Source organism: Terrapene carolina, unplaced genomic scaffold (assembly GCF_002925995.2).
Source record: "Terrapene carolina triunguis isolate 2854851 unplaced genomic scaffold, T_m_triunguis-2.0 Scaffold449, whole genome shotgun sequence".
NCBI lineage: Eukaryota > Metazoa > Chordata > Testudines > Emydidae > Terrapene > Terrapene triunguis.
In genome coordinates, this window is record NW_020664800.1 from 3,486,269 (window position 1) to 3,508,860 (window position 22,592).

Consider the following 22,592-nt stretch of genomic DNA (forward strand, 5'->3'; position numbering starts at 1 on the left):
AGGGATATGCCCTGTTCCACCCCCTTCCCCAAGGCCCGTCCCTACCTCTCTCTGCCTCCTCTACGGAGCAGCAAGCACGCTGCCACTCCTCCCCCTCCCCCTCGCAAGGGCCATCAGCTGATCGGCGCAGGGAAGGAGAGGAGGAGGGGCAGGAAAGCGCCACGCTGGGGAAGAAGCGGGGGAGGGGGAAGCTTGGCTGCTGCAGGACCAAGCTTCTGCCTCCTGCCCCCGCAGGGGAGAGTGGTGGGCGGGGGGGCTGAGTGGGGGTGGGGGCCGGGACCGCGGCAGGCAGCAGCGTGCCACTCAAAATCGGCTCGCATGCCATCTTTGGCACGCGTGCCGTAGGTTGCCGACCCCTGGTCTAGATCCATCCCCTTTGGAACCCCATTTCAGGTAGTTGAAGGCTGCTATCAAATCCCCCCTCACTCTTCTCTTCTGCACACTAAATAACTCCAGTTCCCTCAGCCTCTCCTCGTAAGTCATGTGCCCCAGGCCCCTAATCATTTCCATTGCCCTCCACTGGACTCTCTCCAATTTGTCCACATCCCTTCTGTAGTGGGGGCCCCAAAACTGGACACAGTACTCCAGATGAGGCCTCACCAGTGCCGAATAGAGGGGAATAATCATTTCCCTCGATCTGCTGGCAATGCTCCTACTAATGCAGCCCAATATGCTGTTAGCCTTCTTGGCAACAAGGGCACACTGCTGACTCATATCCAGCTTCTCGTCCACTGTCCATTCTGCGTCAGCAGCACCATTTTGCTGCGTTTCTAGGAGGGGAGTGAAGAATACTTTGGTTGTTATTTATGGGTATTACGGTAGTGCCCGGGAGCCCTAGTTATGAAGCAGGACCCCATTGTGCTAGGTGCTCTACAGACCCAGAACAAGACGGTCCCTGCCCCAAGGAGCTGACAGTCTGAGTATAAGACAAGAGATGGATAAGATGGGGGCGCACAAGGAGACAATATTGATCAATGATGGAAGGAATTTGTGAAGGCAAAATGTAAATACTTGAGCTGGAATTGAACCAGCCGCTGGGGCTAAATGTGCTGCTTCTCTACTTGGAGGTGCTATCTTAGGAACCTTCTTGCATAGAATAATCCTGCCTAGGCGTGCAAATGTACAGCTCAGTTTTGCTAAAGGTTTAGATTAGCCGATGTTCAGTGCAAGGCACTATGGGAGCAGGGGCAGAACGCTGCAGATGCAGCCCTTTGCCGCCTCAAATGCTCATTGAACTGGCCTAGTTTGATGCCAGCTCCCGTGTGAAAGGAGATATGCTTCTTTATGCACTGCTGTTCCCTTAGTTACTCTTCTCACTCGGGTATCAGTAAGCTAGACCCATGCAGCAAGCTGTGCCGCCATATGTGCCAGACGCTCGCTCACATCGTAAAGAGAATAATCGCTGCCAGAGGAAAACAATGTTGAGAGCCAATTAGATATGCACAGGGAGTTTTCTACCTATATTTGATAAATATACGTCCATTTTCTTTAACGTCCCTGTTAGGCGACACCTGCGAGAGTTTCTTACACTGTTGTTTTATGGCATTTGTTCAGTCATTGCACGGACATCCCTTCAGCGTTATGGCACTGACATTTGCAGCACATCTTGGCCTTGCATTGAGGCTCCAAGCCTGAGTCCATCTGCTATTGTTTTTTAATTTGTTTGCAGATAATTAGGCTGACAAATCCAGCCAAGTTCTGAAACACAAGAGTGCTAACAGAGGGAAAGGCGCTCTCTGCTTGCTTAGCATTTGGTACGTTCCCATGCACCATTTGTTTGTCTTGCTGTAATCAAGCCTTATGCTTTATCTTGTTCTCTCCAGAAGAGTGATAGGCAAAACTCAATGAACTGGCCAGCCTAGGGCCTTTGCCTTTCTGATCATCACTGCACCAGCATTGCAAGGCCTTGTCCACACACACAAATTGTGGTGCTTTAACTGTACTGGTATAGTTAAGTGGTACACACATCCCCATCCCCCAGTGTGGATGTAGCTATTCTGGTATAAAGGTACTTATACCAGTATAGTTTATTCCTGTAAGGGAAGGGAGAAAAATTATACTGCGGTAAGGCATCTTTATATGGGTATATCTGCATCCACACAAGAGCTTGTAGCAATTAATTATTTGGGTTAACTACTGAAATAGTTAAATTGGTACAAAAACTGAGTGTAGACCAGGCCTAAGGTCTACCTCCAATTTCTGGGAATGATCTCCCTTCCCCCACAGACTCTGTTTTCAACGCTGACCTCTTTGTCCATTTTAAAGCCATCACCCCACCCCACGTGGCCACACAGGATTCCATGATTTTTGCCTGCAGTTGAACCTGGTCAGCTTGTGTCTAGAACTGTGCGTAGCAGAGTCCAGTGTTGATTGTCATGCTCATGACCATGAGTGCCTGCCTCAGGACAGACTGTCAGAAGCAGGGCGGACACCTCAAACTGCTGGTGTGTTTTATAATTAGATTTCACCGCGACAGTACCAAATGTGAACTCCTAGATCACTAAAACAGTGTTACCATGTAGTCACTGGCAGTCTCCAGTCTATCTGGCCACCCCGACAAATTGGACTCCGTGATACATGGTCACTTATACCAAACATCACAAATATTCCAGGTTACTCCCAGTCCCAAGAGACCAGTCACTCACCCAGGTAGAGCCATATTCTAGATCTCCCACCAAAGACGATGCTGGCAGCCAATTTTATAGAAAACTAACTATAGGTTTATTAGCTAAGAAAAAGAAATGAGTTATTGAGAGGTAAAATAGATATACAGGTGAGTCACAGTCTATAATTCCAAATGCTGGCAAAGATGTAATAAATTGCCTGTTTCCAAAAGTCTTTTCAGGGTACCCAAATTGTCTCTGCTTTGCATCCGGTACCCACCTCTGTAAGAGTCCAAACAGGATCTTCCCCTGAATCCTGCTTTTATATTTTCTTCTCCGAGAAAACAAGCTGACAGGGTCACCATCCAGGTGGGCTCTTTCTTTGATTGGTGGCCAGAGAGGAGTCTTAGATTTCTGGCCATCACACACAGTGATCGTTTGCCTTCAAATTCTGAGAAAGGTGGATCCTGCTAAAGTTCTTCATCTGCATTACACAAGTCGTCTTTCTCATTTGATCAGTTATTTAGTTACAGAGGTATACAAAATGGAAATGTTTGCCATTACATTAGAACAGGATACAGATAAGTGAGATCAATGCATGTAACATCCCATTAATTTTCATGAAGTTTAAACACCAAGTACATTCTATGCAATTCATAACCACTTTAATCTATACTAATACACAAGTGAATTGGCCTGGGGCTTTGGCATGAGCTGGCACCTGGTCTGCCAGCATCACAGTGGCCACACAGTATTTCATGAGTTTTGCCCGCAATTAAAGCTGGTCGGCTTGTGTCTAGAGTTTTGCACTAGTCAGTATCACGTCCCTTCTTTTCTGAGAGGGACATAAGAAGTTTAAATAAAAGAGCGTCCCGTTCTAGAGGAGGTTAGTGGAGAATGAACACATGCACGCTTCTCCTGCCCTCAGAGCTAAAAATCCCCAAAGCAGGAACCTTATTTACATAGCTCATCTGTTCTTTCACTTGGGTCTAGCCTTCGTTTTGCTGAGCTTAGCCTTGCTTGCTGTTGTACAGAGCACGCAGTCCGAAAGAGCACAGCTAGCAATACCTCAACACGCAACGGGCGGGTGAAAGACCGAGGGGAGGGCAGGGCAGCCGAGAGCGGAATAAGGACCTTTCATTTTCAGACCTAGCGTTTCTTTGCATTTATGTCAGGCTCTGTCAGCCTCAATGAATTCTTATACACCCACCTCCGCTCAGGTTGGAAACTCCTTTTTACACATTGGCAAAGGGAGGCACTTGCCCGGTGAAAGTCAAGTGAGGATAAATAACCATTGGAATAACTTACCAAGGGTTGTGGTGGATTCTCCATCACTGGCGATTTTTAAGCCCAGTTGGGCTCTTTTCCTAAAAGAGAAGCTGTAGTTCAAACAGGAATTAATTCAGCAAAATCCTCCGGCCTGTGTTCCCCAAAGTGTATGAGCACCACGTCCCTTCTAGCCTTGAAATCTGGGACCGTGGTTCACTGTGGCTCAGAGAGGAAGTGGGGGAGAGAACTGCTCAGAGAGCGGCCTCGAAGGAAGAAGCTGAGAGAAGATGAAAGTGGGTAGCAGCAAGGAGGGATCCATAAGAGGGGGAGCAAATGCATTTGGGAGCCTGCTGAGCATTGTAAAAAGGCCCCATCATTCCCATTTTCTGCTCCAGTGGGGAAATAGGTTTTCTTAACTTCCGTACTGTCCCATTCGGAGTTTAACTTCGCGTCAACGCTCAAAGTGATTGGACCTTATTATGGGTTGTTGTACAGTTTTTGCTTAATTGCGGTCTGGAAAAGTGATCTATGTGCCGAGATGTCTTCTCACCCTTGGGGTGGTGTCCCTTTAAGTGCAGTGTGCTGAACAGTGACACCATGGTATGCAATTACAGTATTGTGGAATTAGCTTTCTTAAGTGCTATTGTTACGGCATTACTAGCTATTTTGGAAGTGGTAATATCCCCCCTCTGCCTGAATATATCACCATGGTGGATCTGAGCCTTCTAACCATGGACAAAGACCTGGCAGCAAAGTCATAGCCAATGGGCCCAGTGCATCTTTCATGTACAGTAACACCACTGACACCAGTGAGGGGTTTTGTCCGTTGCTTTTACTGTTGGAAGCTGAATCTTTGCTTTGTGTTGTGATGCTGGCCAAGGTGAGATAATGTCAAGACAGCCACAGGCCTTTTCCTTCTGATCACGAATTTGGAGAGCGGGTTGCTTTTCTTCGGGTTTAAAGTGGTCAGGAAAAAAATGGCTCCTTATTCAGTGTGTCTGTTCGCTGTGTGTTGGCGTCAAAAGCAAGATGTTACTCTTTGTAACTTTGCAGAGCTGAGAGAGCACAGCGATACACTGGGCTTTCTCCTGCAGATTTCAGCGTTTGCCACAAGGGGGCACCTTGCATTTGATTCATGTTGGGTGTTGCCCATTTGTGGTAACTTGCAGACAGCACCCCAAGAAGAAAAGCGCTTTACCATACTTGTACAAATGTCAGCACTAACTAGAGGTTCATGCTTTAAGATCAGGAGGTCAGAGGTTCAATCCATGCCGTTGGCGCCCACCAAGGGGTGTGGCGTTACACGGAACCTTTGAGAACTTGCTTAACTTCTCCGTGCCTCAATATCCTGACCTAAAAATGGGGAGAATGGTACATCCCTATCACATGGAGATGGTGAAGCTTAATTCTTGTCTGTACAGCACTGTGCCCCTACAGAGGTGCACAGAGCACTTGTTCTTTTTGTTTGCTGATCCGTCCATTTCCTTCCCCTTGTTTTCTCTCGTGGGGCTTCTGTCCCAAGCAGGTTTCCGTCAGATCTCACAGAGCAAAGTGGCGGTGCTGCTCCTGGCTGGAGGGCAAGGGACCCGCCTGGGCGTGGCCTATCCCAAGGGGATGTACAGCGTGGGGCTGCCCAGTGGTAAGACCCTGTATCAGATCCAGGCAGAAAGAATCCGCAAACTGGAGCAGCTTGCCGGCAAGAAATACGGCACGACATGTACCATCCCATGGTAGGTAGCATGATATTGAGTATACGTGGTACAGCAGAAACAGAAAGCCATTTGGGCATCCATCACCTGAGAAACACGAGGCCAGAGCGCTTGAAATCTGAGAAAGGTGGATCCTTCAGCCAATGAGATTGAGGTCTCTGGGAACTAACTATAGGTGAGAATCCTGCTTAACAAAGCTTGTAACTTGCTGAAGTTTAGTCTGTAGAAAGTGTGTTTGGCTTGTCACCTTTCATATCTCTTTCACTCCTACTTGAAATCACTTGCACCTATGGCTGTTGTTAGTAAACTTTATTCTTGTTTTCTCACAAAACCATCTCGGTCCTGTTTTAGTGAAGTGCGGGTCTTCAGCTAACCAGCTCATGTGTGCCCTCTCCTTTCGGAGGTAGCAAACTTCTGTGAGTGTCCGGTGAGAGGGACTGACCGCTGCAGAAGGACATATCTGGGGAGCTCGGGAATTGGGGTTCACTGATGGTTACCGCAAGGCCAGTTTGAACTGGCAGAGTCCTGAAGGGTTTGCTGGCAAGACAGCCACAACAAAGCTCACTCTTGCAGAAGCTGAGTGGCAATACGGTAGCTCCCAGTTTGGGGTGACCCGAGCAAGTCGTCGCACAAACGTGAAAAGAGCAGCCCTAAATAGGACACTGCCAAAGATGGGATGCCGCCGACTTTAAGGGTGGTTTATTTACAACTGGACTCGCGATCCCATGACTGCCACTGGCTTATTTCCTTTTCCAAAACCTCAAGGTTTCAAAACAGTCTAAATGTGCAACATGCAAAAAGATAATTGTGCTGGTGGGCGGGTGGGGGAGAGAGAGCGAGAGAGAGAGAGAGAGCACTGACTGTGCAATTCTTGGAACAAGCTGTTGCTAGCAGTTCGTCCTTAACATAAAAGCCGGGTTCTTGTCACTGTCACCTCCCTGCCTGGTCACAGGCAAAGCAGAGGCACAAAAGTGTCTCTGGGCCGTAATCCAGGTGCTGCCTAAACAGCATGGTGCTGTAGGTTGCTCTGCTGTAGAGCTAATGCCCTATTAGTGGAAGTATATCTCACACTCTGTGTATTGGACCGGATCGGTGAGCGCTTGCGGCTCCAGCACCTCTGGAAATCAGGCCCGTTATTCTTAGAATGTAAAATCGAAGTTGATCACATCTGGTGTTTGCCTGGTGCTCTGTTCATTATGAAGGAGATAGTTTGGAAAATGCAGTAGACCAAACCTGGAGGCCAGTTTATGCTGCGGTCAGGGAGAAGTAAGCCCCATGTACGTATGCACATTGGGCTGACCGGTGCTGGGGTGGCTGGTCTGCTATGCAGGAAGGAGACCCCCTGTAGGATAGTAGTGGGAGTTGCAGAGCTGCTTAGGGGGGAACTCAGGAAAATGAGCACTCAGCATCCTTGTATTAAGGAAGAAAAGAAAATTAAAGGGAGGGGAAGATAATGGAGGGGGAGGAGAAAGAAGGCGAGAGAGGAATAAAGAAACTGGGGGCGGGGAACCCACACACAGCTGTGAGGTTGGAAAATATTGCTGTATTTCTCTGGCAGTAAAGAGGCACTGGAAAGCTTTGATTCAAGCTACTGAAAATTCATCACTGGCCCATAAGACCTGGCACAGCGCAAAACCCACTGTGAACCCTTCCTCCTCCCTCTCATGATACCCGTTTGATAAGGCAAAGAGGGTTTTTTGGTCCCTTACCTCAGTTGCTAACTGACCCTCTAACGCACGGGAGTCCAACTCGTTTTTGGACAGGGGCATGTTTAACTATGGTCAAAGTATAAATTCAGGCCTATACTATTCCTTGTAGAGATCCTAGAGAATTGACCAGAAATGGAATCTCTCTGTAGAAGTTTAAGATCAGTAGCAGAGAGATGATTCTGTATGAAATGCTGTAGGTTATTTAAAGTCCCTATAGATTACATCTTTATTAAGTTTGGTCTATAGCAGGGGTGGCCAACCTGTGGCTCCGGAGCCACATGCGGCTCTTCAGAAGTTAATAGGAGGCTCCTTGTATAGGCACCGACTCCGGGGCTGGAGCTACCAGTGCCAACTTTCCAATATGCCGGGGGGTGCTCACTGCTCAACCCCTGGCTCTGCCCCAGGCCCTGCCCGCACTCCACCCCTTCCCGCCCCCTCCCCTGAGCCTGCCGTGCCCTCACTCCTTCCCCCTCCTCTCCCCACGCCTCCTGCATGCCGCGAAACAGCTGATCAGGAGGTGCAGGGAAGGAGGGGGAGGCACTGATCGTCGGAGGTGCTGGGGAAGGGGAGAGCTGATGAGGGGCTGCTGATGTATTACTGTGGCTCTTTGGCAATGTACATTGGTAAATTCTGGCTCCTTCTCAGGCTCAGGTTGGCCATCCCTGGTCTATAGGGTTTTTCTGTAAGGGTATATCTTGCTCTGTGTGTGTGTGTGTATTAACTGCATTTCATCCTGACTGTTCAGCTTTTGTTCTCCCGTAGGTACATCATGACAAGCGAGTTTACACTGGGGCCAACAGAGACGTTCTTCATAGAACACGATTACTTTGACCTGGATAAGACCAATGTGATCATGTTTGAGCAGAGGATGCTGCCAGCTGTAACGTTTGATGGGAAAGCCATCTTGGAACAGAAGGGGAAAGTTGCCATGGCACCAGGTACCCTGCAGTTTGCGCGTGATAGTCACAGGAGGGGAGTGTGTGTTGAAATTCAGCCCCTCTCTTGGGCACACAGGGGACTCCCTGCTGCTACATATATTAACGCTCCTGATTAGCTTCGCTCTGGGGGTTCAGATAAATGCATGCGGTAAACGTTCCGAGCGTGATCATCTCACTGCGCTGGGAGTTCGCCCACATCGCAGACCCTTTCGCACAGTCTGGGAATATTGACCGGACTGGAAGAGCAGGGGCTGGTGCAAGGCAGGGATGAGGCGCACTGGCAGAGCTGTATGTGTGCGGGATGAGAATGGAGGAGAGGCAGGATTATAACAGAAGTGCTGCATGTCAGGACTGAAGGCCATGAGCAGAGCTGTGTATGGGCTGCTGGGCCATCCCCTGCCTATGCTGTGCCGGGCTCCAGTCAGTGCTATCGATTCGGCTGCAAACCCCAGAGAGAAATGCTGTCAGGCTGGGGAGTGATCACGTGGCTGGGAAACATGTTTGTTTTCTAGCAAAGGAAAATTCCGGCAAAGTCTAACTATCACCTTAAAACACACAGTGGCCTCCTGTGCCCAGCCTGTGCGTGATTAAAAGAAGCAGCAAATCCGGGGAAGTGATGTGCCAAGCCTGTGTTGCTGCAGGGGTATCTCCTCCAATGCCGAGTGTAGCGCTGGCTTCCCCGGGAGCTCTTTGGAGCGCTGCAAAGGTTGTAGCCAAGTGAGGATGATCCACTTGATGTGTCTGTTGCATAAGTGTTCAAGGTGCCTTGTACAAAAAACAACACAGTTAAAGGGAAAATCCGACTGTTTTTTAACACTACTGTAAAAAGACAGCAGGCCAAAACCACACCAATTTTTTTTAAAGCTGTATTTTAACTGTGGCAGAGTCTGAAACTTTGGAAGACAAGGGGTGTGTCTGTCATTTAGAATCATAGAATCATAGAATATCAGGGTTGGAAGGGACCTCAGGAGGTCATCTAGTCCAACCCCCTGCTCAAAGCAGGACCAATTCCCAACTAAATCATCCCAGCCAGGGCTTTGTCAAGCCGGGCCTTAAAAACCTCCAAGGAAGGAGACTCCACCACCCTCCTAGTGAAATAGTGTTTCCTAATATCCAACCTAGACCTCCCCCACTGCAACTTGAGACCATTGCTCCTTGTTCTGTCATCTGCCACCATTGAGAACAGCTGAGTTCCATCCTCTTCTCCGTCTCTATTTAATTCTTTGTGGCACTTGCCTCCAAAGATCTCAAAGCACTTCACAAATGTCAGTGAACAAAGCTCCGAAACCCCTCTTGTAGCATAGGTCAGCGTCACTATCCCCATTTTACAGATGGGGAAACTGAGGCACTATAGTGAACTGACTTGCCCACGGTCATGCAGTTTGTCCGGGGCAAAGCCAGAAGTAAAATGCACCCGAGCTGACTCCCAGTCCTGCACTTTAACCACTAGAAAAACCCTCCTTGTTATAGATTGTTCAGGGCATGTGGCGTCTGCAGTCAGTCAACGCGTGGTTTGAGTGGCTGGACATTAAGGAAATGGGGCCCCCTCTTTCTTTTGCATTCCAGATGGCAATGGCGGCTTATATCGTGCTCTAGTGGACAACAAGATCTTGGAAGACATGGAGCGGCGCGGTATCCAGTATATCCATGTGTACTGTGTGGACAATATCCTCGTCAAAATGGCTGATCCCGTCTTCATCGGCTTCTGCGTGTCTAAAGGGGCAGACTGCGGTGCTAAGGTGAGGTGATGCTGACGTTGGACCACTCCCCCAGCATGCCTGTTCATGCGTACCAAGGCTCTGGGGTGTGTACCATGGCTCAGCGGAGTTCAGGTGACACCTGTCCATGCAGCTTCCATCTTGATCCCACCGGGAGAACTGCACCAGTGGTGAATCTTGCATCCAGTTTGTACCATTGTGGTTGCAGATATAAAGCCCTGTGCCCTTTCCACAAGGTGCCATGGCAATCACATTCAGATTATTTTATGGGCTTCATCAAATTGCACGGGAAATTACAACCTGAAATTGTTTCTTTTCTAACTCCCTGCTCTTCCTTCAGAGACCAGGGGCTTGTGTACACTGGGGTGTCTTTTACAAATACACCAGACTAGATGCTCCCTTAGTGGGGAGTTAGATGGAACAAAGCTAGCATGTTTTTGTGACAGTACAGCAGCAGGCCCTTGACATTTATTGAAAGCGATTTGGGCAGCATGCAATGAAAAGTGTTAACATAGATAAAGATCTTAAAGGAAGTGACTAGAAATATTTTGCATTTCATGTTGGGTCAAATGAAAGGCCCTTGGTAGGAAAAATGTGCCCGAGAATACTCTGTTCTCGCTGAGCATTGCATTTTCTTCCAAATGCTTTGGCTCGTAAACTGGTTGAATACTGTCTAAGAAGCCAGATTCATGAGGGCAAAATGCACCACCAATGCTGCGATGTCCCCTTTGTTGTGCTGCTATGGCATTTGAAGGTCAGCGCTTAGCAGAACCTCACTGCGTGCGAGTTTTCCCACAGGGTTTGCACTAGCCCCCAGCAATGCCAATGGAATCCCTGCCTCCTGGCTGCTCCCCCTATCCTCTGTCTTGTGGCTGCAGGTGGTGGAGAAGGCCTATCCCACAGAGCCTGTCGGGATAGTGTGCCGTGTGGACGGGGTCTATCAGGTGGTGGAATACAGCGAGATCAGCCTAGAGACCGCCCAGATGCGGAGTCCCGATGGGCGGCTGGTGTACAGTGCCGGCAATATCTGCAATCACTTCTTCACGCTCGGCTTCCTCGAGACAGTGGCACAGTAAGTTCCGCTGCACCTGCCAGCTCGCTTTTCGGACTGAAAATATCCATGGCAGAAACTATCCTGCCGGCTGTGGTTTCTAGGCTTCTGTTATGGGATAATCTCCCCGCCCCCTTCTGTGAAAAACAGGTGCATCCGCTGAAGTCCCCAGCACCTTCTTCTACTCACCGGTTGCCCGCACTGGTGTAACCAAATCACCTTAGTTACATCCGTGCAAAAGCTCAGTTTAGCTCAATCTGGTAATTACCGAATTATGCTAAACGGGGGTAACGGCAGCTTAAACCTGTTCAAGGGCACTTACCTTAGGGATTTGCTCTGGTGTCACTGAATCAATTCCAGATCAAGTCAGTGACGCCGGTGCAAGTTTTCTAGTATAGCCAAGCCCTGAGTCTGTCTCGGACTCGACTCTTGTGGAGGGTTCCGCCCACTGTTCGGAAGCCAGCCACAAGTGGGGCTGCTCTACCCTACTGCTCTTCAGCTTGATTTGCGACGATCTCGTTTGCCGTAGCAGCTCTGGCAGGGACGCGCTGCAGAGTCAGCTCGTTCCATCCCCGGAGAGGGGACCCAGAGCTCTGCTGTGCACAGCAGCAGTGTGGGCTGATTAAAGAGCAGCTCTGAAGTAGTCCAGTCATGTCAGTCATCTTCGACGGGCAGGATTTTAATCCTGGTGCTGGGGGAAATGGGTGAGGTCTGTGGGCTCATACGTGGCTGAAGAGGCTCTCTTAGTAAGATGCGGGGGAGCAAACCTTCATCATTAGAGCATGGGAACCTTGGCTTCCAGAGGCATTGCTATAGGGGGTTGGAGCTGTTGTTTGCAATGCCCGGGAGAGAGGTAATTCGGAGAAAGCAGCTGTCAGTCAGCTTTGAACCATTTCCTACCCACTGAGTACGATCCAGCAATGGGAGTTAATTCTAATGAGCTTGTGTTTCATTGGCTGAGTGTGGCCTGCTTCCAGAGAACGCCACCGCACAGCTCTCCAGCAGGACAGGTTTCTTCACACCATGTACAGTTCAGTCCAGCTCTTAGTTAAACTTGGCGGCTGGTTGGTTTTATTTCCCCCCTCCCCCTTTTGTCCTCTCTCTCCCGGTTGTTATTGCAAATTTGTGCTCTCTGATTGCATGTCAGATCTGGGCATTCCTGTAGCCTGGAGTTCCTGAACCTACGCAGAATAACTGCCTGGTTAGTTTCATATCAGGCCCTGAGCAGGGAGCCTTTGCTTGTTGATGGAATCACTGGGGTTACTTCATCTTCTTAAGAAAGTGAACCTACCTGGGCCGAGAGGGATTAGGCATGTTTGGGGCTAGACGGAGGGAGAGATCCGCACAGCCCAGCAGTGACCTCTGGCAGCTTAAGGAGTCGCACCCATGGGTTCCAATGGTTGCATCATAAAGTTAAGGGATGGGGCAGAATTACCGGGCTCTGGCAAGAGTGAGTGTTGCCCCTAGAGTTGGGGAGGGAGGTGTCCAAGGAACCCCTGGGTGCCCCAAAGAGCGATGCTGGCAATTCACTAAGGGGCACTCTTCCCTTGGCCCAGCACAGTGCTGGGGACACTACGCTGCCGGAGGGCCCCTCTCCTTGGGTGAGAGGCAACATTGAGGTTGTTTAATAGGCGGAGACAAATCCAGTGAGCTTTATTTCGTTTCTGTTCAGCCTGGAGTCGGGCAGAGCTTTTATGGAGGTCAGCGGTAGGTTTGTCTGAGGAAGGATCTTTGGCTTTGGCCTGGGCTCACTAAAGAGCCGGTGGAATTAAGGTTCCTGGTCAGATTCCAGCTCTGGCAGTTACTTTTTTAAAAAACTCTTCCTGGAGTTTCAATTGGACACAGAATTCTTCTTCTCTTCCTGCCGGTTGTGTAGTGTTGGTGGCCCAGAATGGCTGCCACGTTTCCCCACAGAGGTGGCTGCATTTCTGTGGTCAGTGAAGTGATCCTTAGGCACAATTTATTATCTGTTTGTAAAGAGCTTTGGAATGAATGGCACTCAGTAATCCCGAGGTATGGCTAATAGTAGTAATAAGCAGTTTGCTGCTGAGACCTGAGATCTCCCCTGCCCGTGTTTTGGGTATGAAGTAAATGAACCTGGTTTTCCTCCTCTTTCACCCTGGCAGGAAATTTGAGCCCCAGCTGAAGCAGCATGTAGCCATAAAGAAGGTGCCCTACGTCGACGAGGAGGGAAATCTGGTAAAGCCGCTAAAGCCAAACGGGATAAAGCTGGAGAAGTTTGTGTTTGATGTGTTCCAGTTCTCTAAGTTAGTGGCAGACGTCAATCTTTTCCTTCTCAGTATTCTCTTTGACTGTAGGTTGCAGCACGCCTTTACGGGTAGCATGGACTTTGAAAGTGACATTGGGGAGGCTGGCGAAAAGACTGCTACATCTGCTGGGGTCCCCCAATACTGCGATGGCCCAGGCACTGCCAGCTTCATATTTCCCATGCCCTGTTGGGCGTGCTGTGTTCTGGAGCACATAGCCCCAGCACCTGTGAACCTGGCTTTGAATGTCTGCAAATGAATGACTGCACGCTCCACTGGGTGTTATCTGGTGGCGTGGGTCTTCGTCTCATACATGAAACAAGGAAATTCCATGCAAAGCCTACATTTGCTAAATTCTCAGCCATAAGGTTGTAAGCCCACAAAAGTCAGGCCATCTAGAATTGCGGTCCCTGTGGCAACTGTGACTGTTAGATTTTACACACACATTAAGCCCAGGTATTCAATTAGCACCATATACAGCCGTAACACACATTATTTAAGGATTGTATGGCCAAGTTACAATTGCTGTTGGAACAATAAATGTTGCCTGACTTTTTAATGCATGTAAAAAATCAGTCTTAATGTAGCATTAATCTGGGGGGAAAGGGAGTTGCACTTAATAGTTCAAGTATCTACCATCATTCTTATTCTAAACTCTGTTTTCCTGGGTCTAGAATTCAGCACTAAATCATAGAATCTCAGGGTTGGAAGGGACCTCAGGAGGTCATCTAGTCCAACCCCCTGCTCAAAGCAGGACCAATTCCCAGACAGTTTTTTTTACCCAGTTCCCTAAATAGCACCCTCAAGGATTGAACTCACAACCCTGGGTTTAGCAGGCCAATGCTCAAACCAGCTATCCCTCCCCTCCCATTGCTGGAGATTCACTCCAGGTTGAAATATAAATATAAAGGAACCTCGGCCTGAGTGTGGTGGCTTCTTGTTTATAGATTTTTAAATCAATTTCTATTAAAGGGATTTAATTTAGGACTAAGCTCTCCGAAGTTTGATCCAGCTGTTTGCGCCATACAGCTGCTTGCACAGTCCATGGAAATCCTGTTTTTTGGGGGCGTTATTTTTTAATAAACAAGTATCCCTGGAGGGCTGCTGACACAAACAAGTCCATGTGCACTGCCTAGCCCTACTGAGCAACTCGACAAAAATAACCCAGTATACCACGATGGCAAAATAATTCTGCTCCAAAAACAGATCTGAGTTTCAAGCTGTGAAAGGGCTAATTATAAGCGATGATTTTTAACTGTGGCAGAATGCATTGACAGATTGAAATGCAAAAATATGCAGGTGTTGCTTTGGGGAGATTCTGTTCACATTTCCCATTACTGAAAAACAGCTCTTTTAGGATATGTCTACACAGCCCACGGCAGCGAGCCTCCCAGCCTGGCTCAATAGACTCAGGCTAGCAGGGTGGGGGCTAGACAGCTGGGCAGACAGCGATTTGATGTCGCCGCTCACGCTGGAGCTCGGACTCTGAATCCTAGGGCAGCGGTGGGCTTTAGTGCCCAACCTCCAGCCTGAGACACCATGTCAAAGCGCTGTCTACACAGCTGCTCTTAGAGCACTAGCATGATCCCCAACCCGGGTTGGGCGGTTCCTTCCACAGCTGTGTAGACACACACTTAATATTCTGCTTGACTGTATTGTGCAGGTGGCTTGTTCGTAACCAGGACTAGCGTTGCTGACCCTAGCCCCCTCCTAAGGAAAGAAACCTAATTTACTATAACAGTTTCTTGGTTTAGAAAAACCGGGCTCGGAGTTCAGTTGGACCTGTTTGTTCATAACAGATTTTCATGTGCAGTGTAGCAGGGCTTACCCAGCCTAGCTTCCGGCCTTACTTCTGCCTCTGTTCCCCCTGCTTGTAACCCACCCTCTGGGCTCACGGTCCCTTATTTATCACCCTTCTAGCTGAGGCTTCCCAGCCAGCAGGCTGCTGCACCCTGAAGGTGTCTCTCTCCCCTAGGCCTTGTGCCTGGGAGCTCTGTAGAATTGTCACCTGCTCTCTTCACAACAAACTTCCTGTCCAAACTGCCCTTACATTCCCCTTTACTCCTGTGCTCCCATCCCAGGACCCTTGTATTCATTCACTCTCCACCAGGGGAAGGGGGCTAAGCCTGGCTTCATTCTGCGGGGCTATTCTACATCAGTGCTACCCAGGGTAAGCCCCCACCCTGTGAAATCTGTAAGTGTCTGTACCATCAAGAGAGGACCCATATTAAGCTTTTTCTCTCTTTCCTGACCCCTCCTCTTCTCTGATAGGAATTTTGTTGCATTTGAAGTTTTGAGGGAAGAGGAGTTCTCCCCGTTAAAAAATGCAGACACAGCCGACACAGACACTCCGACCGCAGCTCGGCGGTCCCTCCTTTCTCAGCATTACCGCTGGGCTCTGAAGGCTGGAGCCAGATTCCTGGATGAAAATGGCAGCAGGATACCAGAGAAACTCAAGTGAGCCCCTCTGTGACATGTTCTGTTGTTTCCCTCCCAGTCGCTACCGAATCTGGGCTGGTTTGTGGCATTTTACGCTGTTGCACGGAATTTGTCACTTCTTGGGGTAGAATTTCCTGCAGTGGTGGGTGTGGTTCTTGTCCTTTACCAGGCCTTTCATTAACACGCCGCTGGAGATCAATGCTGATTACTGCTCCTGCTGCATTAGTGATCAGAGCTCACGTGTAAGGCTAAGATTTAGTCACAGGTATTTTTAGTAAAAGTCATGGACAGGTCACGGGCAATAAACAAAATTCACTGCCCGTGACCTGTCTATGACTTTTACTATAAACACCCCTGACTAAATCTTAGCTGCACCAGCCCTGCTGCACTGGGGGGGCACCGCTGCACTGGGGGAGGGGCCCTGGGGCACCACTGCACTCGGGGGGGTCCGGGTCCCGTCCCAGCGACCACTGCTCTGGGGGACGCCGCGGCCAGCTGCCCGGGGCTGCCAAGCAGCGGCTGGTGCGGCTGACTGCGGGGCCGCCCGAGCGGCTGGCTGCGGGGTGGCTCCAGCAGCGGCCGGTGTGGCTGGCCCCAGGGTCAGCCATGCTGGCCACTGCAGCTGCGGAATTTCACAGAGGTCGTGGAAAGTCACGGAATCCGTGACTTCCACGACCTCTGTAACAAACACGCAGCCTTAATCATGGGAGGTGGAATGAGTTCTGGGTGCAGGTCACAGGGCAGCCAGTGTACGGATACCCTTAATGGGGTCGAGACACCCATAGGCAGAAGCTTCTGCTGATGGAACATCCACCGAGGGCTGAGTTTGCAGCAGTGTAGAGTGCCCACAACCAGAGTTATGCCAAGGTTGTGTAGGGGCCCATGCATCCGCAAATGTCAGGGATGCTGTACGGAAAGGGGGCATGGCCAAGGCTGTCAAGGAGAGTACTGAGTCAGTAGTTCACCTCCACACCCCCATGGAACCCTGGCAGGATTTAAAGCTGACCCCCAGGATAGAAATCCTGACACAGAGAACGTTAGCGGCAATACTGCCTTTGTTGCAGTCATTCTTTCTCTTGGCATTAAGGGCTTAGCCAGCACCGCAGAGGTGTAAGTTATCCGATCTGCACCAGCTGTTCTGAACAGGGCCCCAATACTTCTCATTGTATAGCAGTGTTTTTGTTCTGTTGGGTACTAACATCTGGTTGTCAGCTACTATATAACAATCCCCATTTCAGGTGCTTCCTTTCTCACACTTAATTCACACAAACTTTACCATGGGGGGCGGGGGGGGGGTGTCTGTTGTTTCATCATCTCATAGTCCAGTAAACCCAGAAGCGGTTAATATTAGTTGAAAAGGACATCGTCGAAACCTGCGTGCATTTGTTTCTTTTGATTTGAAGTAGCCAGAAAACGTTAACTCCTCCTATTTACCCATAATGCAGGTTCAAACTGTCACAGGACCTGGGCTTAATCTCTGAATGTAAACTCTCTCTTGCCCCTTTGGTGTAGCCTGTTCTGTTCTGTGAGCTCTCTCAAGGATGCCAGCATTGTACAGACATATAAAGAGAAAGATTAATCCTGTGTTTTATTCTTTAGTTTATCGGGAACTGAAGATCCTCCTGCTGTGTGTGAGATTTCTCCATTAGTGTCTTATTTTGGAGAGGTGAGTATAATTGTCTCTGCAGATATTTTTAATGGTGTGTGTGTGTGTGTATTTCCTTTTGAAAAAACAGGTTTCTTCACCTTGCAGTTGCTTGGAAATATGGTAATGGTTAGCCGAAGGGGCCTGAGATTCAGGACCTTTTGCCTTATATTTTTGGCTGTGCCACTGACTAACAGTATGACATTGGTTGCATCCCTTAATCTCCATGTGTCTCAGTTTTATCCATCTGTAAAGTGAGATTTGTAATACCTCCCTCCCTTGGGGCTGTGAGACTTTGATTTATAAATGCTTTGAGATCCTCTGACTAAAAGCTTTCTGGATGTGCAAAATATGATTAATAAATTCATCAGGCCAAATCCTCAGATGGGGTAATTCTGCACACGAGTTTGCATCAGATAAGTATCTCGCCCATAGTGAGCAAATAATACTTAGCAACAACACTGCTTGGTATACGCTCTGCCTTTCGGAGAGACTGGATTTCAGAAGAAATCTGTGGAGTCTTGCTCCTGAAACTGATAGTCTTTGTAGGACAACCTTTTTTTTTTTTTTTGGGGGGGAGATTCTCTCTTCCCCTCACTACTTACAAAATCATGTGGGAGAGGCTTTCTTTCTGTGTTTCTAGCCAGGGCCTGGTGTGGAAGAAAGGGGAAGCGGCCTAGAATGATATAGCAGTGTGAAGGAGGCAGGCCATGCAGCATACAGCTTTATCTGGGATAAGTAGGATAGGAAATAGCCCCACAAGAGACCCAGAGAGCAGCATGGTGAAACAGACTTTTCTCAGGCCTGGTCTATACTAAGAAGATGGGCTGAGCCAGTTGCATTGCTGAGGGATGCGAAAAATCCACCCCCCAGTGACGTAGCTATGCCAATCTAGCTCCCAGTGTAGACAGTGCAAGGTTGACGGAATTCCTCCATCGACCTAGCTACCACCTCTCAGAGAGGTGGATTACCTACACCTCTGGGAGAAGCCCTCCTGTCAGCATAGGTAGTGTCTACCCTGTGGCATTTAGGGGTAGACAAGCTCCTAGAGGGTATTTGTAAACACTTAGGTCTTGTCTTAACAAGGGGGGGGGGGGAAAGTGTGTTCTTAATTCATGTTAAGTCACGCAGGACAACTAATTTGAGGCAAAATCCTAGTGAAGACAGAGCAGTTTGTAGTTTTACCCTATGTTCACAGGTTGCAGTAAAGGCAGATGTGTCTATGCTGCTGTGGCAACACCGTAATGTTTTTAGCGCACTAGTTCACGCAGAGCTAGCACATGTGTGTCGTCTACCCCAGCTGGGAATTACTTGTCTCGGCTACTGTGTAGACATAGCTAAAGACTATGAGGGAGCCTAGGGTTAAACTCTTCCTTCTAACACATGTTAACTACAAACTGCCTTGTCTTCACTAGAATTTTGCCTGGAGTTAGTTACCATGTGTTAACTAACCTGCGTTAAGAACACACCTTCCTTCTTCTTGGAGATACACCCTTGGAGGTCTGTTGCAAGGGGGTTGAGCTGTGCCATTCCCACTGACTTTACTGGGCACTTGGTGGCTAAGCCCCTTTGCATCACTGTGGAAACACAGGGTTCAGCTTTGTAGCATATTGCAGGGGAAGTTGGGGCTGCTTGTCTGTACTTTGTTTCTTTAGACAGAAAATCTTTAGCCTCCTGGGCTGTGAGTCACCCTTCCCCAGTACTAAATGCACTAAAAATAACAACGTCAACCAAGTCTGATGTGTTTACAACCTAATTGCATGTTGTTTTCCTGTATTTTCAGGGTCTGGAGGCACACATGAAGAGCAAAGACTTCTATTCGCCCTTTATACTTGATGAAAGCAAAATAGAAATGCTAGAAGATGCTTGAATGAAGAAAAAATAAAAATCTGGCCATCAGCTCTATGCTGGGAACAGACACTGCTAAACCATTGGCTTTGTTATTAATGATAGAGATAATTGATTGGGTAGCAATTAAGCTGACAAATATATAGAGACATACTCTAATTCTGTTTGCTAACTTTGAAGGCAGCATCTTTACCTCAGCATACGTGTAGGTTCAGGTATGAATGAAGTTATATTTGTGCTCTCAATTACAAACAGATTTTATTTGTGCATTTGAGCCTTTTCCTTTTATTTTAGAAGAGCCATTGGGACCAAATCCATCTGCTTTGCAGTTTAACGGGTCTAATTCTCCTCTCACTACTTCTTATTCCCACTGACATTATTGGGAGTTGTGTGTGAATATGAAGATTAATCTGACGCCCAATTCTGTAAAGGCTGATCACGCTCAAGTCCCATTCCACCTTGCAGGATTGGGCCCTTTCTCCTGAATATCTGGTGGTGGTAGTTGTTTTTTACGTAATCCTGCAAAGATCCCAATTCTGCAATCGTTACTGATGAACGGTGCTCACTTAAGGAGCCCAAATGCACAGAATTGGGGCTTACTTCATTGGGGCTCTTGGTGTGAAGAAGTGTTCCTTAACAAAAGGGTTGCAGAATTGGGAATAAAAGGCTTGCATGTCCAGGAGTCACCTCACCAACAAAATATGAAGGAGATATGCAGGTTAGAGGGATTCTACCTGGCACAGTGCTACATTTTAAGGTGTGATCTAGTCTTTAAAAATCAGTATAAAAATGTTTTTACAACATCCTTCCACTTCTTTTGTCCTGAGGTGAACTTTTTTCCATTTTGCTTTATAGCATATCTCTAATGTTTGGACTTTATCTAAGTGCCTTAAAACAATAATTGGAACAAATCCAGGTGGTAGAGAAAACTGTTAAATCCAAAGAGCAAGAACTATTTACTCCCAGCATAAACTATGTAAGCAATAAAACAGCAATAATATGCCTTCACAACCGAGTGGAAGGGTACGTGTCCAGTACTCCTGCCTCCCTTGAAGTGTTGTATTACTCTGTCATAACTTCCTTCTTAAAGTTATCTTTAAATAACGTTTAGTGAAAAGTGCAAGATTGAGAACCTGGGTTAACAGAGCATGGGTAGCAAACTGCACCTCAATCTTGACCTAGAAGAACCACCTGTAAGGATGGGGTGGAAGTGCCTTCTCCTTGGACGCTGCAGTCTTTGACACTGTTGTGCTTTGTGATGTGGAATACTAATCCACTGAAATCTGCACTGAGATCACCAAAGTCATTTCATAGTTATAAAAATATACTGAGAGTCTATTGACCAAATACTGCATTTGCAGATGCAGTTCTACAGGTATCTTCACGGTCAGAAACTTGTCACCCAAAGTCCTTTCTCCCCACCCCCAATAACAGCCATTTTATAAAGCTAAAGAAAGCAATTGGGGAATATATTTAATTTGGATTCTGATATTTCCGACCAGGAAATTGCTGACCTGTTATTAAACATAAACCTTTTTATAAACTAAAAGAGTGAATTTTTAAAACTCCTGCCTCTGAAAGTACCCAGAATTTTGGTGAAATATAAAAATTGCCTGTAGAGTGATTGTAATTTATGCACTGGGCACATAATTTCTTAAGAAAGAATCTAAATTTAGTCTGCCAGATTTGCATGTATGAGTTGTATCTGCACATATGAGTTGCAAATGGCCATTTGCACATGCAGATCACTGATTGCATCCCTAATTACTTCATTAGCATGTGTAACTGGTACCTTAAAGAATGATTGTAAATTTGGCACTTGCCTTTGACAGTTCAGTCTATAAACTAAATTGCAGGATTTTCCTGAGGTAATTCTATTTCAGTCAAGCTACTGAATGATAGCTGAAGACAAATCACACAGTATCTCTGTGACTGATGCTTGTTAAGTCAGGCACAGGTTTATCTTAAACTTCACTGTGCTCAAAGGATACTTTTTTCCTGCAGAGTTCCTCTGCCCAATGAATACATTTTCTTCAGAGCCTGAATTACAGTTCAGCCCAACACACTTTCATGCCATGAACATGTAGCACCTGATACGGGTTTTTATACTGTGTTTTCAAATAGGAGCTGAATGAGAATGCTGAATGTTCTTTTCCTGGCTCCTTGTGTCTTAAACTGGAAAATTAAAACGGATTTGAAGGGAACTTCTTAAATACTAATTATGTGTATCTGTCACGTATTGGGTTAAAATAATTCTAGCATTTATGATGAATGACACTTTTTATAAAACAAAAGGAGATCACTCTTTTATGTCTCCCAAAGTTTTCTTGACTACAGTTCTATAATAAAGATATTACTATGATTTCTAGTAGGTTTTCATCTGTATTTCTTGCATGTGGGTAATACTCTGGTATTTTGTCCTGGATATCATTGATGTTGCCACTGCTGCTGTGGATAGTATTATTGACGATCTGTTTTAAAGATATCGGCATAGCGCACTTTCTTCCAAGATTATGACAGTAACCCAGAAATGGAGCACAGTATATGAAGTTTGACATTATGGGGGATGTATTTTTCAGCAGAACATTTTTTCGTAGTCTCAATTTTTCAGACTTATCAGCTTTAATTTAAAGTAGGATAACAGGCTACGTGGGATGGAGTTAAATTTGAGTCTAAAATAGGTGGTGTGCCTCTTGATAACATACAGCTGAGCTCTACATTCAGTTTCACAGCTGTTGTTTATATAGAAATTTACACAAGGTGATAAGTGGAATAACACTTTTACTCTAACATCACACATTAGCAATCACTTTTAAAGGGGGCCCTATTTATGGAACAATCTACAGGAAAATCCTAGTGCTTCTTCACAAGTGGCAGATTGGTGATGTCTCTGCTGGTTTGCTGGGCTCTAGTACTTTAATAATCCAAGGAGGATCGTTGTACATCCTCCCATTCCCTCCTCCACTGGTGAGGATGAGTTTCCAAAACAAGCTGAGTTTTTAAACTGCATGACTTGATGATTTATTACCAAAGGAAAATAAACACCTGGAAACTATACCAAATGCTTCAGGACTCTGGGAATTCATTGGTCTTTGTTTCTGTAAAATTTTATAATTACCAGACTAGTTTTTTTATATTTTTCTTTTTTTAATCCTCAAACACTAGACAAAGTGAAGGCTTTCAGTTTTATTTGTAAATCTAGTGACAGATGGTCTCCCACCTAAGTACTAACCAGGCCTGAGATGATTTAGCTTCTGAGATCAGACAAGCATTTTCTGTTAATTTAGTGCTAGTCTGATAGTGGTGAGAAATGAAGTCCACTTGTAGAACTGATAGGACATGGGCAGCTGCAAACTCCCTCTTTCCCCATTGTGCTTCAGACCTGACCTGGAGCGG

The 22,592-nt window shown here is 47.2% G+C and overlaps 1 protein-coding gene across 1 annotated transcript; it reads left to right on the top strand.

Moving 5' to 3' along the window:
• Positions 1–5,397: 5,397 nt before the first annotated feature.
• On the top strand, positions 5,398–20,685 carry UAP1L1 (UDP-N-acetylglucosamine pyrophosphorylase 1 like 1). Its single transcript, XM_024200252.3, has 8 exons — positions 5,398–5,602; positions 8,053–8,228; positions 9,795–9,967; positions 10,825–11,018; positions 13,124–13,264; positions 15,536–15,721; positions 17,303–17,369; positions 19,132–20,685. The coding sequence occupies exons 1-8, from the start codon at positions 5,487–5,489 to the stop codon at positions 19,216–19,218; spliced, it is 1,140 nt and encodes a 379-aa protein (XP_024056020.1). The 5' UTR covers positions 5,398–5,486; the 3' UTR covers positions 19,219–20,685.
• Positions 20,686–22,592: the final 1,907 nt, after the last annotated feature.

Excerpts from the sequence above, each read along its gene's own strand:
- UAP1L1 (XM_024200252.3), top strand. The coding sequence starts at position 5,487 with ATGTACAGCGTGGGGCTGCCCAGTGGTAAGACCCTGTATCAGATCCAG. Across the intron at positions 9,968-10,824 it reads GGGCAGACTGCGGTGCTAAG|GTGGTGGAGAAGGCCTATCC; the intron begins GTGAGGTGATGC and ends TTGTGGCTGCAG. Across the intron at positions 15,722-17,302 it reads AGGATACCAGAGAAACTCAA|TTTATCGGGAACTGAAGATC; the intron begins GTGAGCCCCTCT and ends TTTATTCTTTAG.